The sequence below is a fragment of the Haliaeetus leucocephalus genome, unplaced genomic scaffold (genome assembly GCF_000737465.1).
Source record: "Haliaeetus leucocephalus isolate CR32 unplaced genomic scaffold, Haliaeetus_leucocephalus-4.0 Scaffold473, whole genome shotgun sequence".
NCBI lineage: Eukaryota > Metazoa > Chordata > Aves > Accipitriformes > Accipitridae > Haliaeetus > Haliaeetus leucocephalus.
The window spans coordinates 3,117,059-3,140,386 of record NW_010972909.1 but is presented as its reverse complement, the minus strand read 5'-3'; the positions used below and the strand labels follow the sequence as shown (position 1 = coordinate 3,140,386).

The following is a 23,328-nucleotide window of genomic DNA, read 5'->3' as shown; positions in this document are numbered from 1 at the left end:
GTTTGTGCTAGTTCAGCTAAATCTATGAGAAATATCTCATAAATTTTTCTAGCATAGTGAAGTTCCAAAGAGGTTTGTAGTACCATGTGAATTAGAATGACACCAGTGAAAGAAATGGAAAGCATATAGTTTATTAATAAGGAGGTCTTAACTTAATATGTAATCATTAAAGGATGGTGATTCATGTTTGCTCTGCACAATGTCTTTGGTGTTTCATAAAGTAATTCCTAGGCCTGTAACTGCAAAAGGCAAGAAATGCTCAAATTCATACCTGAATGGGAGGGAAGAAGAACCCCTTATCAAACTGAGGGGAGCAAGGTAAAGTGGAAGACAAAAAAATTATTTTCAGCAATCAGTTTGGGAACTAGCTATGGTTTTTAGCATCCGGTTCTGCCCATGTACATTCCTGTATGTAATAAAACTTCCAAGTGAAGCCAGTGTGCTTTTTCTACCTTTCCTTCTTTTTTATTTTTTTAGCTCTAGTTATCCAGAGCTTGCTTTATGAGTTGCATTGAATGTTTAGATATGGATTACAAAATATTTTTAAATGCTAGAATCTACAGCCTTGATTTGAGCAAGAGTAAAAAATTGAGGTAAAAAAAGTCAGGATGTGTTTATACAAGCATATTTTGTTAATATTTTGGACTTAAGGAATTCAAAAGGAGTTCAGTTTTGAAGACCAACAGATAAGTTTAAAATGTGCATTACTTTACCTTGTTGAGATAGATGACTTGGAATCTGTATTTCAAAGTGTACGTATATGCCTTGCAAAGTGCTCAATGGGTTTTGTTGTTGTTTTCCAAAACTTGACTTGTTTCGTGTAATAGCAAGATAAAATCAGCTTTGTCTTTCTCTAGCTGTGTGAGGCACATGAAGAACACTGTTTAAATTGTTGTTTAAGCTTTTCAGACATCTAGGCCTCCTCAGCATTAGTGAGTCACGGTGCAGGTGCAGTTCACAGCTGGGAACAGTGACAAAGGACAAAGTGAATCAGTTTCTTTTTCTTTTCAAATCTTCTGTAACATAGAAACACAGATGTGGAGTTACTAGGGAGTGAAATTTGATTTCACTTTTGCCTTTCAAAACTGAACCATAGGAAAAAAACCTTGGTAGCAAGTATTTGAAAGTCTTATGTGTCTGACAAAAACCACAGAGTGTATTATGGGTAACATTTTGCTTTGAGTAGAAAGTGCAAGCTTGCTGAACTTGATACAAATGACCTGAAAGGTTTAAATATGAAGAAAAGGGAAAATAAAGAATGAATGAGAGCTGGAATTAAATGCTAACTACATTCACCCGCTCCAGTTAAATGCAAGGTTGTTTCACCTAGATTTGGCAGGCACACAGATGAAACTGCAAAGACATATCAAAGGCTTGTGGTATTTTATATGAAGCCACTTTCAGAAGTTATAGCATGTTAGAACACATGCAAAAGCATTTCCAACAGCACTGTCAGTCTGCCAGAACTGCAACCCATGTCACAGCAGTTTTTCTGTCCTTTCTGGGTATTTTTTCTTGAGGAAAGAAGAAAGGCATGTAGGAAGCTTCTCGTCTTAGGCCTTTCCATGCTCATCTCTTGCTGTTGGTAATGCTTATTGGTTTTGCTGCAAACTGGACTATTCTGTACTGTTGAACTGGAGTTAAATAGTCGCTCCAGTAAATTGGTGTTAACTGGCAGAGGTACTTGGGATCAATTGCTCAGAATTTCCAGCAGTAAATTTCCATGCCAGACATAGCAGTTTGAACCCCTTTATATTTAATATGTTTTTTGAGGTGTGCAGTTCGGACTCTTCAAACTTCAGGACACCTGCCTATCTTAAAGCATGTGAGAAGCTCTGTTGACTTTTACTAAATTAGAGTTCTTCCTTTTTTGAAGTATACATATATGTTTTCAGAGCCTGTGTTAGAGCATGTGCATACCAGCTGGAATGTGCCATAGTAAATCTGTGTTACAAAGGAGGTGTCATTTTCCAAAGCCTAGTTATTAAACATTCTCTGAGCAGATAACTAATAACTTTTGGATATACAAGTAGAAAAAGATTCTGGCTGTGATTAAGAAAGCCAGAGAATTACATTATTTATAATCCTTTCCACATACTTCAATGCACTAATTAGATTACCAAGGAGGAACCCTCTTAAGATAGCCAGGGAGAAACTTTCTGAGACATGTTCAGGCACCTGCAGGAATCTGCCAGCCAAATGCCTGCTGTAGAGATGGAAAATCATCTTTTCTGTGGTTACAGCTTTTATGCTGTCTTCCATAGTAACACTAAGGCAGCTCAACATTACTGCAGCTTGTTTTTAAGTCCTGAGTGCTGGAGAACTAAAAAAAAAACAACCCAACAAAAAAAAACACAAACCAGAAAAAAAACAAGAAGCCTTTCATAAGAAAAAAGAGAGGAAAGGAAGGAAAAATCCCAGACTTTAAGGGGTCATCTGGGTGCACTGAGGAGCTGAAGTGCTGTTAAAGAAACACTGCTCTAACTTCCTCGACTCCCCACTAACACATACTGCTTTTCAAAGTTGAATTTTGGGGGGGTCTGGTTTAATTTGGGGGGCTGGAAAACTCATCTGTTTGTGCTGCTGGTAGTACACAACACCTGAGTCACTTCCTGGGCAAGCCACATTAAATCTGGACAAATACCTGGCAAGACAGAGCTCCTGCTGAGAGCAGTTTGCAGTTCCAAATAGCGATACTCATTAGAGGATATAGATACTACAAAGTTGACTACACCAGGTGAGAAATTTGTGATGAATAAACACAAGCCTAATTTTTTCTGAACTTGGAAAAACTCAGTTTGATAGTAGTTAGTCATTTTTTTCCTACAAATTTTCCTTCCAGCTCTCTGTAGAACTGCTCTGAGAGGAGGAGGAAATATATTCTTCCCATGACTTTATTGCTGATAGTTTCTTCTGAGAAGCCTATTTTTGCATAATATCTAAGTATTTGTCAGCAATTTTCCCCATAAAAGGCAGTATTTCCACATCCTCTTTTGTAGTCAGTGTAAATTTACATATTCTTTTAAGTCTGTTTTGGCTGTATTTCTACTACCATTCAAGGCAAAGCGTAGGGAGTGGGACAGGGTTTAGGGCTGGTACTCCCAAATAGAAGTACATTTCTTCTATTTAAAGCTCTCCCCAGTGGTTGGTATTGGTAATAGTATTCTTCATTTCCTCACCAGAATGTTTCCACTTCTCAGAGATACAAGTCATCTTTCTCATTCCATTTTATGGCAGCGTCAGGGCACTGAGTAGGCTAAAAAGCCTTAATGGCTCTGACCAGCCACACCTGGGACCACCCCAACACCCAGGGCCTCTATTTAGGCTCAGCCCTGGGTACTAATTTCTTGCCTGAGCTGTGCTGGAGGAGAGCTGGTCTTCAGCTCAGCCATGGTCTGGTGAACTGGGACTCAACCTCTGGGCTGACTTCCATACTTGACCTCAGACTTAACCTCATCACAGTGATATTGCTGTATGATTTACAGTCTGTGTTGGACGTGGCCACTGTCTGTGAGTCTATTCTGCTGTGAGACTGGGCCCAGGGTGGTGAGGCCGCTGTTTGGCCAGCTGTGGGATTCCCTTGGGATCACCTTCTGTTGGGGAGCAGCTGGCCCTTGTTACATTACAAACCCTTCTGAGGGACCAGCCTTCACCTGGACTCTGATCCCCCCCAGAGCACCGGTCCTTTACTGACCACTGGGCTCCTAATGAATTCTCTTCCAGGCTGCTGTGGCTCATCAGAAACAGCCCAAAACCTCTGTCCCACTCAGGTCCTCCTTGCCTCTGTGGGTTTTCAGGGGTGGCCTGACACTTCCACAGTGATTTAGTCCCTCTACAGTGAGTCCCTACTGATCCCAGACTTGTGTGAGGATATGCCTTGCTGAGAAGGGAGGCTGTTGATACTGCCCTGAGGGCACTAATTGGCCTAATGACCCTAACAAGCATCACCTGTGGCCTCCACCCACACCCAGGGGCTCTATTTAAGCTCAGCACTGCTAGAGGAGGGGTGGTCTTTAGTTCAACTGTAGTTATGTCTGGCTATGGAGTCCCTTGAGCCTGGCTTCAACCCATGGGCTGATATTGTGGCTTTGCCTCATCCCTGTGGACCTGTGTGCTGACTGCTGGACCTGATCCTAACCCTGAGTTCCTGGCTTGATGTTGAACCCGCCTCATTGCTGTGATATTGCCTTGTAATCTGGACTCTTGGTTGGATCTGGCTGCTCTTTCTGTATCTGTTTTGCTTGGATGCTGTGGGACTGGACCCTGATGGAGGAGGTACTGCCCCACCAGCTGTGTTATCTCTCTTGACTCTGGGATCCCCATTCCTTAGGGAGTACCTGGCCCTTGCTGCACCCTGATAAGCAATAAGGAGATCCAGGTACAGTAATATGATGCATCCTGTGGCTTAAGCGTAATTTTGAGTAGCAAAGAACTGTATTTGTGGGGGGAGGAGAAAAGCTGAGTGTGGGGCTCTGCTGTATTTAGCTCTTGGTCTTCTGGCATATTTACTTTGGAAAGTAATGTGTTATGGAATGGTTGTGTTCCTCTTCTTGCTATGAAAATTCAGTTGGGATGGTGTTAGTTCTGTTGCTTTTCTTTCCTGCTAGCACAGGGCATAGCTTCTCCTGCTGCAACTAGTGTCTCTGCCTGACTGCAGAGTTGGGTAGATGTCTGTGCATTGGTTGTGTGCAGGTCAGTGCTTTCAAAGCTTTCTTCTCAACTCTGTGGAACTACGTTTTAAAACCAAAAGAATAAACACTGCAAGCCTATGGTTTCAAGCCCACAGGGCCAACCCTTGCAGTCTTGGGAGAGTGGAAGCAGCCAGCTACAAACTGTGAGAGCAGTCATCCTAGGTCCAGACCATTGTTGGATCCAGAACAGTGGCCAGTTGTGAATGCTTGCTGAAGAATGTAGAAGCAGGATAAATCTGCAGTGATGCTTAGTGTACTCCTGTGGTTTCCTTATGCACAAATCCGAACACTGTTGATCCATATGTATCTCCTGATACTTCTCTACTTTTTTCCTCTTTCTTTCTTTTTTTCCTGCTTGTTGGGGAAAAAAGGTACTGCATTGCAGTGAATCAGATGTTTGTTTCTGGCCTAGGTAACAGTCACAACAATTGGTTATGGAGACAAAGTTCCCCAGACATGGATTGGGAAGACAATAGCTTCCTGTTTTTCAGTATTTGCTATATCTTTCTTTGCTCTGCCAGCGGTAAGTAGAACTTGGATCACTTTAATAAAGTCTCTGTCTGACTTGGGCTTACAATTAGGTAGTTTTAAATTAGTGCCTTTGATAGGAAATAATGGGGTTGGGTGTTGCTTGAGAACGTGCACACGTGTGTCCTCAAGTGTGTGTATGTACACACACATGCAAACGAGTGAAACTGCTGTATCTTTACTGCAGTCATTTTAGAGAGGTGTGGCCTAGAAAGGAGGCAAGAGTAATTTTTGCTACTTGGAGAACTGAAGCTACTCTGTGAGGTAAAGGAAAGAGAGGTTTGTTTTTTTATCAGCATGTCAGTGCTGGAGGTGAAAATTCCTTTGTTTCTGCTATTTTGTGATTATATAACAACAATTTGGGGTCCTGTGAGGAGAGGAACACTGCCATGAAGCAGAGGTCTAGGAAACTGCATCTGCTTTCCTACATGGTACTATAAAACATCTTTGGGCTTTTTGGATCTTCAAATAAAGGAATGGGGGGGCGGGGGAAATAAAGACAACAACATCAAAACAATTAGAAAAGACAGAGTATTTCTTCAGTAACTATTTTTCAACAGAAATGCTGACATAAAGCATATCTTTAGCTTCTTTGCTCAATTTGCCTGGAAAATCAAGCTGGATTCTGGCTTTAGTTGTGGGTTTTTTTTGTGGCAAGGAATTAAAAATAAGTTCAAAGAATAGCTGTAGATCAGTCATGTGACATTGGCATTTGCTTCTCCCACCATTGTGTAGGGTTGCCTTTGGAACGTGACTCTCTGAATGCCTCTGACTAACGTTACCTGTAGATCACAGCAATAAACACATACTGTTTATTGAAGTTACATGATGCCAATATCAATGTGCTCAATTTCAGGTTTATTTGTTGGAATAAATAGAATTCTGTCACTGTGGACATTTGAAAATTTAGAACTTTTCTAGGACAGTCTTTTATAAAATGTCTATTTCATATGCCAAGTATTTGTTTTAGGCATGTGAAGTAATATTGCAGTCTGACTAGTAATTTTGGTTATATTTAGGGTATTCTGGGGTCTGGTTTTGCCCTGAAAGTACAGCAGAAGCAACGTCAGAAGCATTTCAACAGACAAATCCCAGCTGCAGCTTCTCTAATTCAGGTAAGGCCCCTAACAGTAAAATGCTTAGGAGAGTATTATAGGGGGAGTGTGGCCTAGTAGTTAAAGTACTGAGAATCACAGTTACTAGATTTATTCTTAATCTGTAACTTGTTTAACTGTTTTGTCTTTTTGATCCATTTCAGTCACTAGAGAGAATTAGATAATTGCCTGTCCCGCTCTCATGAGTGAACATAGGAGGTTTTACTAACCTGAGATTCACAGGCATAATGACACTTACTGGATGCAACGAGTCTATTTAGTGAAACAGTAAAAAAATCTTTGTTATAATCTTTAATTCCTAACTTCCTTAGGTCCTGTGCATCTGCCAAATCCTGAGGTGATGAATGTGTATACATGTACACACACACCTCAGTTTAGAATAATGTCCCAGCATGACATTCTATATGATAATGTAAAGAATGCAATAGCATGGTGCACAAATACTAAAATGCGGCACACTGCAGAAAGAGGGAAACAGCAGTATTCTATGATGCTTGTGGGGATTTGCTTTTATGAGGGTGGTTTGGATTTTAGAGGGTTTTTTGGGGGGTGTGGGGTCTTGTGGTTTTGTTTTTGGTTTCTTTTTACTGTGGGCAGGGTTAGACCCCAGCTCCTAGGGGGAATGCTACAAAGAGCATCCTTAAGATCCCTGTGTGCTGAACGCATGTTTCCTGGTGCAAACTGTACTCACCACAGTTATATACAGGGAAGAATGTATTTTATTGGGCATGGCGCTGTGTGGTGTAGTGCAGTGATTGCAGTCAGAACTCTTTGCAGCATGTTTACATTGAAGATTCTGCTGTTAGTTTGATTTGCAGCAAAATCTGACTTACCTGTCCTGCAGAATAATAGTGGCTGCTTTTTCATCGAGATTATTGGGTTTGGGTTTTCTTATAGACTCTGTGGCGGTGCTATGCAGCAGACAAATCCTGCAGTTCTACGGCGACATGGAAGATCTATGTTACATCACCGATGCAAAATCCCAAAAAACCACCAGCGCCATCTAGCCCTAGTCTGAGAAAACAGGTAACGGAGAGTTGGCAGAGCTCTATTCTCTTCTCGTTTTTACTTCGATTGGCATAACTTGCCAAAATCCTTATGAAGTGTCCAAAGAATTTGGAGAGCTGAAAAGCATTTGTAATGGGACATTTGAATGTTTTCCTCATGCCACAGCATGATTAGTTTAGTCTTCCTTAAAATATTCCTGAGGGACAAATGTCTTCTCATTTTCAGTTTGCCCTGGTGGTCAGACAGGTGCCAGTTCTCCATTGTTTTATGCCCTTTGAAGTCTCTTCTACCTTCTCAAAGGGTAGTGTAAGTCAATGATAACACTTGCCCATTTTGCATTCATTTTGCGTGGTAGTTCATACAGAAAGAGGAGAAAGCTAGTTTAAAAATTTTGTTTGCATTCAACATGTGGCTGACAATATAGGTGCTTTTCTTGCCTAAGTACTTCTCTCCATGGTACTTTTATGTGGAACTGTGTGTAGAAAGTTGGGCAAATTCCTGAGCTGTGGCTGCAGTAAAGTGGAATAGTGTTTGTCTACACAGGTGGGATTGCCTAAATATAGTTGTGTAGTTTCATTGGCAAGCTTGCCTAGCCTTCAGCACCCCTTGTAGAAGGGTCCAGGTCTGCAGCTGGTCTAGCTTAGATACCCAGTGATGCTAGAGGCCTGGGTTTAGGCAGTGAAATCCTACTGATGCCTGTTGCCCAGTGGAGAATTGCGGTACAATTTCCCCGCAGCATGCGTAGAAAGCAGTATTGGCATGATCTCTGTGCATGTATATGTTTCGGTGTTAGAGCAGTGCAATCTACTTGGTGTTGAGCAGAGTGTAACTTTGCCATGAGACTAGCTTCTTCGTAACTAGAGGCAGAAAAACCTGGAGGAAAGGAGTAAAGCTGAAGTAAGGCTGGGTAGTATGTTTTACTGAACAACAAGCAATCCATGGTGGGAGACCTGGAAAAAAAAATGGCAGCTTTTAGTGCCCTTAGTATTTTCCCTCTGTTTTTTCTAGTGAGAGGCATTTCCCTAATATATTATCAAACCTAAACTTCCCTGTGAACTGCTAACCCTAAATCAAGAAAATAATAATGGTTCTTTCATCTCTTACCAATGGATCATCTTCCCTTGTCAAAGGAGACTAGTTCTTTCTCTACCTAGCCTCTCATTTTAAAGGCTTAAATGTATATTGATCATCTTGTGCATGTTGTAGCATTTTGTTCTCCAGAGAATTCCTAGTTTCTTTTCCTCCTATGAGAGACCAAAATCTTTGCCTTTAGAAGCATTTTGATGCACTGCAGAGCATCCACTCTCTACAATAAATGCTCCTTTCCACTATTTTTCATGCCCTGTTTGATTAATTTTGAACATGCTTTTTGTTTGTGCAGCTCTGCAGCAGTTAGAAGAATGAAATCCAAAAGACTGAATGCAGACCATAATAAAATAAGAATTGGTTTACTTAGACCAAACAGCAGTGTCCCATTTGTGAATATATTGAGCCTGCAGCTGTTTATGTTGATGTGTGCAAATACTTGTTCTCTCTGTTGATGCTTATCTCTAACTGCTTAGTGGTCACATCAGAGGCCAAAGTACTTTGCAGAATTGAGTGCAGTAGTCCTATATCTCGTTACTGGAGCATCAGGCAAACTAATGTATGCCTCTTACCTCTGTTTTGAGGTGAGTAGGAGAACCAGGTGGGACTAGAGCCAAAGGGTAGGTGGCCATGAAGACTGGAAATAAATGCTATGGTGTGAGAAGTAGTATTTATATAGCTAGGTGGTGGCAGCATCCAGGAGGCAGACAGCACAGGCCATCTAGTCAGTATGAGAGTGGCTGTTATGTTGGTCGCTTCCAGTCACAAAAGCAGATGGAGACCAGCCTTGCTTGGAACCAGTTGAATCCAAACCTTCATTTTTTGTTCTTGTGTACCAATTGTAGGGTGCTTATTAGGTTGCCTCTTAGGCTTCTAAAATCAAGAGAACTTCAACTTTGGAGGCAGGAGGAAGGATTTATCTTCTCCTGATGTGCCTAATTCAGCCTTTTTTTGGTAAAAGGTGACATTTTCTGTAGTTGAAAAGGCTGTACAGTGCCTAGCTCATAGCTCAAAGTCTATGGTTATGTTTCATTAGAGCTTAGAAAGATGTTGCAGCCAAGCTGTTGTATACTCAAGTGATTACTATTTTGGGTGCCTTGAGTTTTGGACCCAGTTTGAGAAATTTTATTTAAGACCTGATTTTCAGAATGTGCTAGGCATCTTCTGAGAATCAAATTCCTACCAATTTAAGTTGGTAATTCAGAATCAGCCACTCTTACAACCTGGGTTAATATTTTCACACTTTCACTGAATTTCAATTGCATTCTTTAAAGAACCCAAACAAAATCTAAAATGAATTTACTGTATAGTGAAGTTCATGTGTACTTTTCTGGTTTTGATAGTATCTTCTGATGTCATCCCATTTCTACTTCTGCCACAGGCTAGAAGATACAAAAGAAAAGGGAAACTAGGCTGTGGTAGTGATTCTGCACCTGTAATAAACCCAGGAGAGAATGCCTTGTCTATTCCACAGATCACTTATGATCACACTGAAGAACAAGAAGGCAAAAAAGATGTATCTTTCTACATTGATGAACCAGGAGGTAATTTACTTTTACTTATGTTCAGGTTGCCATTTTTTTAAGAGGCAGTGTTAAAGTGAATTGAACTGATGCAGGGAAAATTTCTGTGAAAAAATAATTTTAAACTAATCAGTAAAGCAAGATGCCTCAAACTGAGGACAATTGCATAACAACAACAGGGGGACACAAATTAAAGAAATCTTTAGATTCCTGTGGTGTGAACGTCAAAAGAGCTTTCTTTGTTTACCAAAGTTAACTCAATTAAGATATTGGATATATAGTTAATTCTGATTTTTTTTTTTAATTATCTCAGAGGTTGATGGAAAGCTTCCTCAGATCTACCCTACCTTTAAACTTTACCTCAGAGCCTGAAGGAAGGAAAATGAAACAGGAAAAATCTTTACTTTTTTACAGCATCTTCTTAAACATTGTGCAGATAAATTGTGGTAGGCACAGCTAATTTTTTTTTATGCCTATGTCAACCAAGAGGTTTTGGCAAGTGTTTTTTTTCCTGCTTCATTTAAAATATTGTGTGTTGCTCTAAGTGGCTGTTGTATTTCAACTTGGAAACTGGCCAAATTTCACTGCTGAGCTAAGATACTGCTTTGTTTGTAAAATTCTTTTTTAAATTGAGTTTGTAGTGGAAATGTGGGTATGAAATATTGTTTACTATAAAATGAGGGGGTTTTTTTTGAAAGCTAATTTTTCCACCTTTGTGTTGATTTCCTTTGTCTGATGGGCTTGGGGAAAGTTGTGCTAGTTCTGGATCTGCTAAATCTTTAGCTCAAGGGAAGGTTGTTTCCTCATAGTCTGAGGAGTTATGCTCCATACCTAGAGGCACGCAAAGCCTTGCCAAGTTAACTGAGGTATCCAAAGATGCTGGCCCTAGTCAAAGTTATATTATGTGGTGCTTTGCTTAGGTTTTCATCTGTCTTTGATAAACCTGAACACCAATTCTGTATGAAATTGCTACTCTTTGGAGACATTGAAGCTGACACACAGTTTCAGCCTGGAGAGAGTATGACTGTAGTCTTGACATGATGGTTTCTCAATTAAAAGTACTTTAAATATTTTTGTCCCCAGGGGGAATATGTAGTGTCTTCTACCTTTGATTGTGTTCAATATGGGAGTTTCACTGGGTTGCTTTAGCTTTACAGAGTTGCTAGATTGTATTGTCAATGCAACCGATGTCATCCAAGCTAGAGCTGTCAGTCAGATGTGGAACAGCAGAGATCTGAGAGCTGTGGCATATTGAGGCACATCTGTAAGGGGTAGAAGCATCTGGCTCCCACGGGGATTTAGAAAGACCTTCAAGCCTCTGCTTCATGCAGCTGATAGCCATGAACTGCCATTGTGGGAGGAAGAATTTTTCTTCCACTGATGGAGGTTTTCATTACCCCTCATGTTCTTCCGTATGTTTTATAATCTTACATAAATCTTGTATCTGTCACTTTGAGGTCAGAATGCTTTTCAGCAATGGTGGTATTTTGATTGTTGTTTGGCATTTCCAGTGCTTTTATAGGGTTCTGGGAAAGGGGATGAAGGGTGTGATTTATAAAGTTGCTGCTTTAACTACATGTCTCTTAAACATGCTGAGAATGAGCATAGCATTCTGTTGTTATATCTGTGCAGCTTCCCTTGCTGACCTATCAGCTACAAGTAGCTGATTTTGCTGAGTGTATTTTTCTATTGTGGTATGAGTCAGTGATGGACAGAAGAAGCAAAGTGGTGTGTAACTTGTAACAGTACTGGAGACAGTAAAGGTGTTGAGGACTATGTTGTCTGTATTCGTGACTCTGCCAGTGGACATCTATTTGCTTACGCTATATTTCTTAAATGTCCATGGTTAGTCTGAGCAAAGCTTTGTGCATCAGAGGAAAAAGATTGAAAAGACAAGCCTGTATTTTTTTTGCCTGACAGCTTGGTAACAGAGGAAAAGGAAATACTTTTCTCCACTCTTTCTGAAAGTGTTTTCTTGTTGTACTTTTATTATAGCTGGTCTCATTTATTCTTGTTCTGAGACAGCCATGTGTATTATTCCCTTACCAATTAAGTTTTATCTATTTTTCATTTTCTTTCACGTTTTACCTTAGCCAGTGTCAAGGCTAAGTCACACTTCATTTGACTTTTCTGATTCATTCCTTCTGTTGCAAAGCTTCCAGGAATGTAGTTGGCAAACTCGTTTGCTCAATTGACTGAACATTCTTGACACCTCTCAAAAGTTTAAACCTGATTTCTCTCAGTGAAGTTCTCCTTGCCAGAATTAATAGGCTTCTATTCTTGGGAAGTGGAAGTACTAGGCTTCAAGCCTGTAAATGGGGGTATTTTTCCTCTCTTAAAAAGCTGAAAGCAGAAAAAGCAGAGAAAATAATAATTAAAAAAAGGCAATTGAAAAAGGCCATGCCAGCTTCTCTTTCAGTGTTGCTATAGTGGAATATTTTATTCATTGGTTGTGGGGGTGGATGTTTTACAGATGATGGCAAACTTTTGAGGTTGAATTAGATCACTTTTTTATAGGCCTGACCTAGGAGGAGCAGAGCTGTTGCTTTAAAACAGCTCTTCTAGTCTGCTGCTCTGGTCAGCTGCAAGAGAGACTGTAGGGAGACCTGAAACAAATGCCTGGCAAGTGCAGGCAACAGAATAACAGTTCCATGAAGAAAACACCTTGTTCTGGGCAGAAATAGACTGAAATTAGGTTAAAATTTCCTTTTCCCTACCTTAATTCAGGAACTGCATTGCATAAGCATACCTTTTTTTCATGAAAATAAGGTTTTTCTTGGGATGTCCTGTTCCTGTATCCATGTCCACCCAGCATCCTCTTGGCTTGCTCAAACTTGCTTAGGAGGCATATCTTTCAAAGCGAGGCAAAAATGCTTTCCTCTTCTATATGAAGAAGGCTTGAGAAAAGGAAAGCCTTATAAAGCCTAAAGATACGATCAACATTAAGGCTTCTGAGATACTTCTGTATGTGTAATAAAAAACATGTATTGGATAGTGCATAATGCAGAAACTAAAACTTTACATACCAGAAGTGATGGAATCTTGAAACAAGCACTTGATAACCTAAAAGGAAAATAGTTCCTGACTTAGTTCTGAACCATGCATGGGGTTTTGGGTGTGACTAATGTGAAGTGCTCTGTAACCCTAAGAACTTGACCATCCTTGCAGGAATGGAAAGGCCAAAAGTCTTTGGCAGTAATAGTTTCCTTGTTTCAAGTCAGTCCTCTCAAAATGAGGAAGCTATTTAGAAAGAAACTAAAAAGGAACAGCTAAAGAAAACATGGATTTAAGAAAAACAATTCTGGAAAATAACTGTGATGCTGAAGATACTCTAGTGCAGTATATTCTTTTCATGGATATCTATTGCTTTTACTGAGGAACTCTTTCATACTAGGGTGTATAGTTTAATTTTTTCATGTAGTGGTTTAAAACCCTCAGTGATTTCATCCTAACCTGAGATTATAGCCATAATTGTTCTCTATAGTCCTGAAATGGATCTTTACCTGTACTTCTGTCAGCCATTGTGTACATGCTCCCCTGCAGCGGGGTCTGTTATCAGGATGACAAGACATGTATGAACTCTCTGGCATCTTTAATATTCCTATAAGATTTAAAGAAGGCACTTCAGTATTAAGATGGTGTTACTTATGATAGCAAGAGTGAGTGGCAGGTCATAAAGACTGATCCAAATGGAAGAAAAAACAAATAACATTTGAGTGTAACTGAAATTTTTTACGTGCACTTGAGTTTCATCTTTAAATAACAGCTATTTGCTGCAATGTATGCTTCTCAAAATGAACTGAATAGCTGTTTCATAATGCTTTTTATTAGGGAGGAAAAAAATTATAAAAATGTGAAAGTTTTTGGACCTTGAAGGTCAACCTCCTGGGACATCTTCAGCAGATGGAATATATTATTCTCTGTCAGATATTGTAGGTTGTATGCACAAGTCATTATTGTAAATTTGTCAAAGTCACAGGACTCTCAGAGTGATAAATCTCTGCTGGGGTAAAAACAAAATTCCCTATTTATCACTGTGCTTTTCTGTTTGCTTTTGGGAATTTCTTGCATGCTGACATATTCTGCCCCTCCCTCCTTCCCCCTCCATATTTAAAGCAAAACTGCACAAGAGTAACTTTAATTTTTGATGACCCCCAAAATACCTTTGTAAGCCCTCTTATATAAAGTGTGTAAGGGTGTTAATGTTGATTTATTCTGTCTGTAATGCTAGTTTGGATGCTGACATTCCAGAATTCACCTATCTAGTAATGGGTTGGCTGTTCCTGGAAACTGGCTGCATTTCCGTTGGGGAAAAGGGTTACTTTCCCTCAGTGGTGTAGATGGATTACAATCTGCAGTACATATAAAGAAGCAAGCATTTTAATTTAAGTGGATTCATAGATTCCAGTGCTGACAAGCTGAGTGAAAGGTGAGAAAAAACATGTGGCTAAAATTAACAGTATAAAGCAAACAGCAAAGCTTTTGAGGCTCTGCATAACTGTCAGTAAGTCAGAAAAGCATAAATATAAAGATATGTTCCAAGTTAGTAAGAGAAAGTATCCAGATACCATGCTTCTGAAAAATGTCATACTCTTAAGGTGAGTTTAGCACATGCTGCTGGTTTTGCAGTGAGAATCTATATTCAGCATAGGGCTCTCCAACTTCTAAATTTGTCAGTCAGTTCAGGACTTGTAGGCACTAATGGTACTTGCCTGGGAGTAAGAATTGTGGAAACTTACCTCTATGCCTCTACCAGAGAGTTTTCAGTCTTTGCTGTTTCAGCCCTGGCTGTCCTGAGTGAGAACTTCCAGTGAATTCTGTGGTTTATCTTGCATGACTGAAGTGGATGGTAGAACTGGGAGTGGTGTAAGGGGAGATGGAGGCTGAGAGGAAGAGAACAGCTACTTCTGCCAAACTCACTCTTACTTCTGATTAAATCTGGCAGCTTTTGAGGTTTAAAAATTTATTTTTGTTCTGCATTTATTCAACTCCTTGTTCTGCCTGATTTAGGACCAGAGTTTCGATCACTGGTCACACAGGACTTGAGCAGGGACTTTGTACCAGATGGTCCCAGGGACCATGGTGAGACAAGGTATTTGCAGCTCCCTCAAGCTTTTTCTGATTAGTAATATCAGTAAAACTGAGTTTAGATTTTTTTATCCAGAAAACATTTTTGCTTCATCAAAGACACTACATTTAGATGAAATTTCATTTAATTGAAAATGTTCCAACTAACTTTAGTTGTGATGTAAGACTGAATTTAGCTGTTCAGTAGCTAAAGAAAATTTCTCTGCGTGGTGGGGAGACTTTATGATGACATTGGCTTAGCAAAAATACATGGTGAATAATAAATTTGTGCTATAGAGTTAAAAAAAACAAATGAACAACAGAAGTGCTGTCAGCCACGGACTAGTGGCAGTGGTGTTTCTGGTAAAGTTGACTATTAGAACTGGAAAAAAGGACACTACCAGCACAGCAGGGGGGGTGGGGGAACTGAGTTGCAAAGAAGGGCATACCCCAGAGTAGGATGTTTTGTTGCCAGAAATTAGTATTTCAGGTAATTGTTAAAACCTTAAAAATGTAGGAAATCACAGGCAAATAAATTCTATTTGAGTCAACATGTTGCCTAATAATAAAGCAAAGGTAGCTTTTTAAAGTGAGATTAAACTGACCTAATAAATTATATAGTTTTTGGTAAGCTGTTTCATGGTACTGATGGGGCCCTGATAATTTTTGCTTTTGGATCCAGAATATATGTTGTGATAGTCTTGCTGTGTAAGTCTCTGGACAAGAGAAGGAAAGATGAAAATCCAAGACCCTGTCATAGAGGTGTCAAGGGAGAATTCAACTGTTGACCATAAAGACAGGAAATCAGTTTGGTTTTTTTTTAATGCTTGTGCACCCAGCAGAACCTTCTCACAATACAGGATCTTGTGGGGTTTTCCTGACCTCTGTGTCTGAAGGAATGCATTGGAAAAACCTGTTATTCAGCTAGGTCTTTGGTAGCCTTAGTGCAGAAGGTGGAGAGTGGAAGTAGAGGAGAGACTGTTCTACCTTTTGAGTTGTACTGCTGGAGATCTGATTAAAAATGCAAAAGGTGTATTGGAGAGTAACTATAAAATGATAGTCTTAGCCAGCCTTGGGAAGAAGAGAGAAGTGAAATAGTTATTTGACTTCAGGAATGGAAACTCAAGAGTTAATAGATAAGGTATGGTAGGAAGCAAGAATAAAAAGTGTTATGCTCAAAGTCTTTATAAGCAAGAGGAAGCACATGTTATAAAACTAGAATTTAGTGCTGGTATAGCTGAAATCTTGAGATCTAATCACTATTAGTCCAGATCTAATTGTTACAAAAAAAAAGAATCAAATGCAATATTTTTTTGCATATTTAAAATGTTGCAATAATAGTAAAAATACAATTAAAACTGTAACAATTCTTAATTTTTACCTATTTTCCTGGCATTTATGTTCCTCTGGGTCCTAAGGTTTCATCTGCTGGAGGGGAGAAGGGGAAGTGCTACAATGAGTTATTGAAACCTGGTGTCCCTCACAGGGAGGATATGATGTTTGTGGTGATAGTTTCTTCTTCTCCTGAGATCTGCTTCGGGTCACTTACAAATGTTTCCTAACACACTTTTATGTATTTCTTCATTGGTGTGCAGCTCCAGGTTTCATCTGAATTTACCAAATATGTTCACCTTTATGTATGTGAGATTAGTATTTCTGTGTTACCCTTAAAACCAGTTTTGTCCTGTTCCAGGACTATGTTTTTCTTTAACTGACCATTAGTGAATTGTTCATAGCTGTGGTGTCTCCAGTGCCAAGCCTGTGCCCCATCTCTTATCTCACGCGTGTACTCCTATACCCTGCATCCTGTGTTTCCACTTCTCAAGGCCTCAGATATTCTCCCTAGCCTGGATTTCTATAAACTCTGTCATTATTTAGTTGTACATACCTCATTCTACTAGAATAACTGCTATTACTACTGTAGATATGAAACTATGGTTGTACAATGCAAAGATAAACAAAAGTAAAACAAGTCAGATGCAGACACCTGGTCAATTAGAGAAACTGCTGTCTCGGGTAAATCACTTGAAGTCAGGCCAGGAAAAGTTTGGACAGAGCAGGCTGGAGAAGCTTTATTCCTTAGGTCTTGCACTTAGTACAAAGCTTAGGCCCTGTTACTAGCAGCGCTAATACAGGACAACACAGAAGAATTCAGGAGACATAGGAGCTCCTTAGTGAACTCAAATGAATATCTCGGCCTGTTACTTTTCCAAAACATAGGAAAGATAGGAACAGTCTGGGTAAATCGTGAACTTTTTTAATGACCTAAACTTGAGATGAAAATCTATGCAGAATAGAAGTTTGGCCCAATTATTAAACAAAAGTGTAAAGACAGTAATGATGTCAGGTAATACTTAATGCTTTTTTCTTTTCACTGAAAATTAACACTGAATTTGCTAAAATTGACACTATAAATTGTATCACTTGCTATTATTTGGCTAATGATTCAGTGAGGAGCAAATCAAGTAGAAGAGAAAGGATTGGAAAAGATACACTGAAGTCAGGTTGCTTTTAGTTATCTGGGCTTGCAAAGTAAATAGCTGAGCAGTAGGGCAGTGGTCAGAAACAACCTCTAAGCCACTAACAGGACTGATAAGAGGCTGGTGGGGTGCATGGGTCTATAAAAGAGCACACAATGCATGCTTTGAAAGGGGTGAAAGGAGGAATTTCCATAAGTAGGAAAGTCCATTTCCTAGAAAAATGCTGCTGTGGTCAAATTATTTGTAAAAAAAACAAACAAACAAAAAACAAACAAACCCAAAACCCAACAAAAAAACACAAACAAAAAAACAGAGTAGGAAGGAAATAAGTAACAGTGAACAGGAATTGGTTGAGAGCAATCGAATCAGATCATGCAGGGTATTTTTCTGTGATGTGGCAATGTACATTGTAGATAGGAGAGAAGCAGAAGAAGGTTTATATACTGATTTTAGTCACTCTTCCCCGTCTCCTCCTTATATGTGCATAAACACAGGATCTGTATTATGGCCTAGAAAACTAGCTTAGGCTACTGTAGGAGGGATGAAAACTTTTTGGAACATGATAGTTAAACAGTGAACCACTGGTGAATATTTTAACTCATAAATGTGTTTAGAGAGGTTTCTGAGCCTGGTGCTATCAAATAAGCCTATCAGTGGGTCAGATCATGGACTAGAGTGGAATTTTTATTCAATGCACATTTGGTATCAACTCAGCAGTGGCTGAGGGCACTTTTGGAAGACAGCCTGCGGGCCTGTGAGCCTCCCACAGAGGCAGCAATGCTCCTGCAATTGGCTCCTGTCTCATGTTCCCCTGCTAATCCTGTATCTCGCTAACTCACTGCAGTGATCTGTCTCCATACTTTTGATATCAAGTACAAAGGCAGCTGCTTGACCTGATCTCTGGTCTATTAGCCACCTGTTTACGGTACATGATGCCACAGTGTGGAAAAGATAACCCCCTCACTGCATAGCACTGGGGGATGTGTTGTGCTCAAATGAGCCCTTGTAGAAAGAGGCTTTTCCAGTTCAGCATAGCACTGCAGCACCTGTCATAGGTTCCAAATTATTTGGGGAAGTGAGGGCAACCTTTGGCAGGGGGGAGGCAATTTAGGATTTAAGGTTTTCTTTTTTTATGGAGGGCTTGAACTCTGGTGAAGACCATGATTTTCTAATGCTGTTCTAATTGGTCAACTAACTTAATATTAAAAATTATAATGCAGATAGTGCATCAGGGAATGGGAAACATATATAAACGGAGGTTGCCTGGGGAAACAGTCTATGAAACTTACCTTTAAAAGTACAGATGAGTATGTGCTATACAACTTGGATTTTTCTCACCACTACTACTTTAGAATCTTGTCTTTTTGTTAAATGTTCAGTGAGGTAGCAACAGTCTCACTCCAGTGCAGCCCAGAATACATGGTCTAACATGACAAAGACCAACCTTCAAACAACAGTAATTTAATTTCAAAATGCAAGGCACATCTCCATGTGATCAGGTGGATGAGAAAAGGGAGGTGGAGAGAGCCCAACCAGCACTTAGGGCAGTGGTGACATACAGAGTACTTGCAGTACTGTAGATTGTGAGGTTTTCTATTGCAGTTCACTGGTGACTGGAGGTGAAGGCCTTCTTGAGCCACCTCAGAGCCTTCCCCCTGAAGGCAAGAAGCAGGTACTTCATCTTATTCATCTTATAAATGTCAATAAGGGCAACTTTTTGCATTTCCTCTGTATTTTTTTATTTTTGTGTGTGTACTGGCTTTGTAAAAAGCCAAGGATTGCCAGCTTTTGCCTCAAATTCTTTTCCACAAAAGAAGCAGAGGCAGCTAGAGACTGTTAAAATGAGAGTGAAGGACAATGACAAAGCTCTGGCATGTAGTAGTGGGCTGTTAGACTGCAGTTTTGGTATTGAGGCCGTATGCAAAAAGCTCGTCTCCTGTTGAGGAGGGAGCACTGCATGAGTCAGTGTTCCTGGATTCTGTTCCTAGCTCTGTTACTGATTTGCTATGTGACCTTGGGCAGACAATTAACTTACTGTGCTTCAGTTGCGTCATCTGTTAAATGAATATAAGTCTTGTCTCTGTCACAGAGATATTGGGAGTCTTAATTGTTTATGAAGTGTTTCTAGACTGACACAGCATTACAGAAGCGAAGAATGCTATTAGTCAATGCAGTATTAAACATAGGCCTACACGTTTATTTATTGTTAGCATAAATAAGGAGGAGTGGTAATCAGGAATGTCAGCTTTTGCAAGAAGAGAAGCTGATTTTTGCAGAAAATGTGGAGGGGAATGCTCTGTGGGGAAAGTAAGATGTGATTTAATCCAGAGTGTAAAGCTACTTTTTAGCCACAAGAATTTGTTCTTTCTGATGGGAATGACAAAACATTATTGCGGGAGATCAGTGCATCATGTTAAAAAAAAAAAATTATGGCTTTTTTAACTGGCTCTACTTAAATGGCAGAGTAGTAAATGTACTTTTACTACTCCTTTAAATATACTTTTTGTCTTGAATACATGAGTTAATACGGCTTGAAAAGCATGTATTTTACATATTTTACCTTGTATGTCAGCTGGGAAAGCTGAAAAGATTCCAGCATTAGAAGTAAAATAAACTCTGGTTCTGGGGGTGGGGTGTATGTGTGTGTATATATATGCAACACTGACCATTAATTAAAAAATGGAGAAGTAAAAATTTTGTGTTGTCTTTTTTTGGTTTTGCTCCCTGTTTAGATTTCCAGGTGTTAGCCACTTTCTAAACAATTTTAGTTTGCTTGATATGTCTCTTTACATAGCATACTGTTTGCAGTCTCATAGATGATGCCTGGAAAATAATTTTGATATACAGGGATGCATGGTGTTCTTTCCAGATTTTCCCAACCGTAAATCCATCAGAATCTTTGTCTTTACTTCTGTGCTTTGGAAATGCTTCCATGCACTAGCCAGAATAAGTGCTGTGATGGAAAATCTGTCCTGTCAACTTGCCTAAAGATACATGCACAAGGGACTTTTTACACCTTTCTGTCAGTTTAATCCTATTGGGTGCTAAAACCCCTCTGTATGTCTGAGTATAAATAGCAGAGAAATCTAAGAAATAAAGCTTTGTTTCAACCTCTGTACCTGGTAAAAACTGACACATTCTAGTCAATGTTCTTTGGTTTCTTGCAAGTAAAGGTTCAAGAACTTGTCACAGGGCTAGCTAGACAGAGCTACGTAATCCTTACATTTAAAGTGGTCTTGTTTGCTATTATGTTGTGAATCTTCACACTTGAATAATTTTGAACTTATACCTGCAACATCTATTGCTGGCTAAGACTTTCTGTTGTTCTCATGAGTGTTATGTCTGAGAACCTGAAACCAATGCACTTTGCTGTCCTGTTTGAAACGGAGGGGTGGGTCATTAGGGTGATGCCAGTGTTGCACGAAGTCATGATCTGATCCAGTGACGCTAACATTTTCCTGTTTTATTTCTACTTACTGCAGTAGAAAATAGCATATATAATTAGAGTGGCGATCTCATAGGGATGTACATAACTGACGCTTTCTGGAGGGAGATTATTTTCTTATTGTTGAGCCTGTTAATTCTGATCTGCATAAGATCTGACAGACTGGAAGTGAAAAGAATTAGTTGCTCCGAAGACTGTCCACAGTCTCTGTTGATCATGAAACCCTAGGAAAATAAGTGCTGCACTATGTGTCTGCCAGTTAGAGGTAGTCAGAACTCTAAGAGTATTCTCATAACTATAGCAAAAAAGAAAAGCAGCTGCTTGTCATTTACTTAACCTTGCTTGGGCTGAATTTAATCAGTGGAAAACATCTGGAACTGATTCCCCTTCAATTTGGAGTGTCCGGTAATCTGCTGTGTACATAACAACTCGTGCACCTTTAGCATTAGAATACTTTGCTAAACAATCTTTTGCAATATTGTTATCTTTTGGAAAGAAAAGAGGAAGCAACAGTAATTTCCTAATGAGCAAACATTTGCAATGTTGTGTATAGGTTGTGTTGTTCATTGATTTTGTGCAGCTGTTGTACGGAATCTATTGATCAGAGTTAATAAATTTCTAAGTGAGTAAGACTGCTTATTTGTATTGATTAAAATTGGGCCAAATTCTGAACTCTTTAGTGTTGCTTGACTACAACTGATGAAACAATTTGACCTTGTTATTCTTTTGATAGAATGCAATGTTGAATTATGAGCAAACATTGAGTATGTAAAAAGCTTCTGCCTATGATCTGTGACTGGTTTTGCTTAAAATTCTTAGTCTTTCTTGCAGAATTACAGTGTTGGACTTTTCTAGTGAGCTACTGATACCTGCTTTTCAGCTGACTTTTCTGTTAAATAAAACTAAAGGAATCACTGAATTGGGTAGTAATACTGGATGAAATGCTAACAATTGTTAAAAGCGACTTGGTGGGAGATATGTGGAAAAATAACTGATGCATTTAAGCGATGTTTTCTGTGCACAATACATTCCTTCACGAGGGAAGTTGGCAAAACTGGAATATACACTCTTTTTCAATATAAATCCTGTTCACTTGCAGGGAAACGTTTATATTTAAATGAACTTCTTTGGAAACCATAAGTGACTAAATGTATCTCTGGGAAAAGCTCTTCCTTCTTAGTGTTCTCCTGAGAAATCTGCAGTGAATATCCCAGCTGATTTAGCAATAATTTCTATGGGAATTCCTCTGGGGTAAGACCCACAGAGGTGGGGTGGGGAAGGGTGATGAATCACTCTGGGCATCGCTTCCTCTTTGCTTTGCCCCCCTCTATTAGGGAGTTCTCTTACCCACATTAGCATGGAAGGAAAAGTAAAACTCCTATACGGCACCCTCCTGTCTTGTATTATGAAAAAATACAGATGTGATCAGTGCTACCCAATGCAGCAAAAGAGTACCCAGCTTGGAAATAAAAAGCAACATTTATGGCTCTTAAAATTATTTGTTATTTTGATAATGTATTATTTTTGTATTGAGCATCTTCGAGCAGTGGCAATCCACCATCAAGGAAAAAAAACTCCTGGGTTTCCTCTCTTTTGCTCTTGCTATGGTCTGTAGCATGTGGTCTCACCAACAGGAGAATTGCGTGTAGTTGGCATAGACTTAGAAACTTCTCTGTAAAAGGAGAAGAATATTTTTTCATCTTTGAATAAGGTGAATTACAATTCCAATAACCAGTTCCAGGAATTCTGGCTTGCGCACAGCCTGGTCCTGAATCTGCCTCACGGGTACGTAAACTGTGACTGTATTCTGACCCTTTGGATCTATTTGTGTTCCTTTAAGTGTTATATTATGCTGAGTTCTCAGAACTTGATTCCAGTTTTCAAAAAAAATCTTAAGCAGCATAATGCCAGTATTTGTTGCTAGTGGCTTTTTGGTTCTGTTTTTAATGGGGTGAATCAGACGATGTCAATGGGATACTCTAGACCTGGTTGTACTAACTCAATTAAGATCCATTTCAGGTCAGGTTGACCTGAATCTATCCTAGATTAGTTTGTGCTGAGTGAGCCATCGTGAAGCAAGTGTGTGCCGGCAGCCCTAGATAGAAGTCCACAAGTTTCTCTTGCTGTTTATTTGAAGGGCTCAGATTGGCTGCTGTTTCTATAACCTTTTAAAAGAGAGAGAGCAAGCATATGCTAGATTTTGATGTACATGGAGGCCCAGCAGCTTAAGGTTTACAGGGGTTAATTTAGCCTGATGAGCAGAAAGTATATGCAAAAGTACATGCAAACATGCCTTAGCATAATAAAATATCAGTGTTGAATAGGATTTTTCCTTTTTTTTGGCTGTTCATAAAACAGTGGGCCTATTCATATGTATGACATCAA

General features: G+C 39.5%; 1 protein-coding gene across 1 annotated transcript in view; it reads left to right on the top strand.

Moving 5' to 3' along the window:
• The window catches only part of LOC104836629 (potassium voltage-gated channel subfamily KQT member 1-like), a 504,398-nt gene that overhangs the window by 60,446 nt on the left and 420,624 nt on the right, over positions 1-23,328 (top strand). Inside the window, exons 7-10 of the mRNA XM_010575314.1 lie at positions 5,104-5,214; positions 6,239-6,334; positions 7,232-7,360; positions 9,810-9,972. Of these exons, the coding sequence (XP_010573616.1) occupies positions 5,104-5,214; positions 6,239-6,334; positions 7,232-7,360; positions 9,810-9,972 (499 nt within the window). The remainder of the gene's footprint in view (positions 1-5,103; positions 5,215-6,238; positions 6,335-7,231; positions 7,361-9,809; positions 9,973-23,328) is intronic.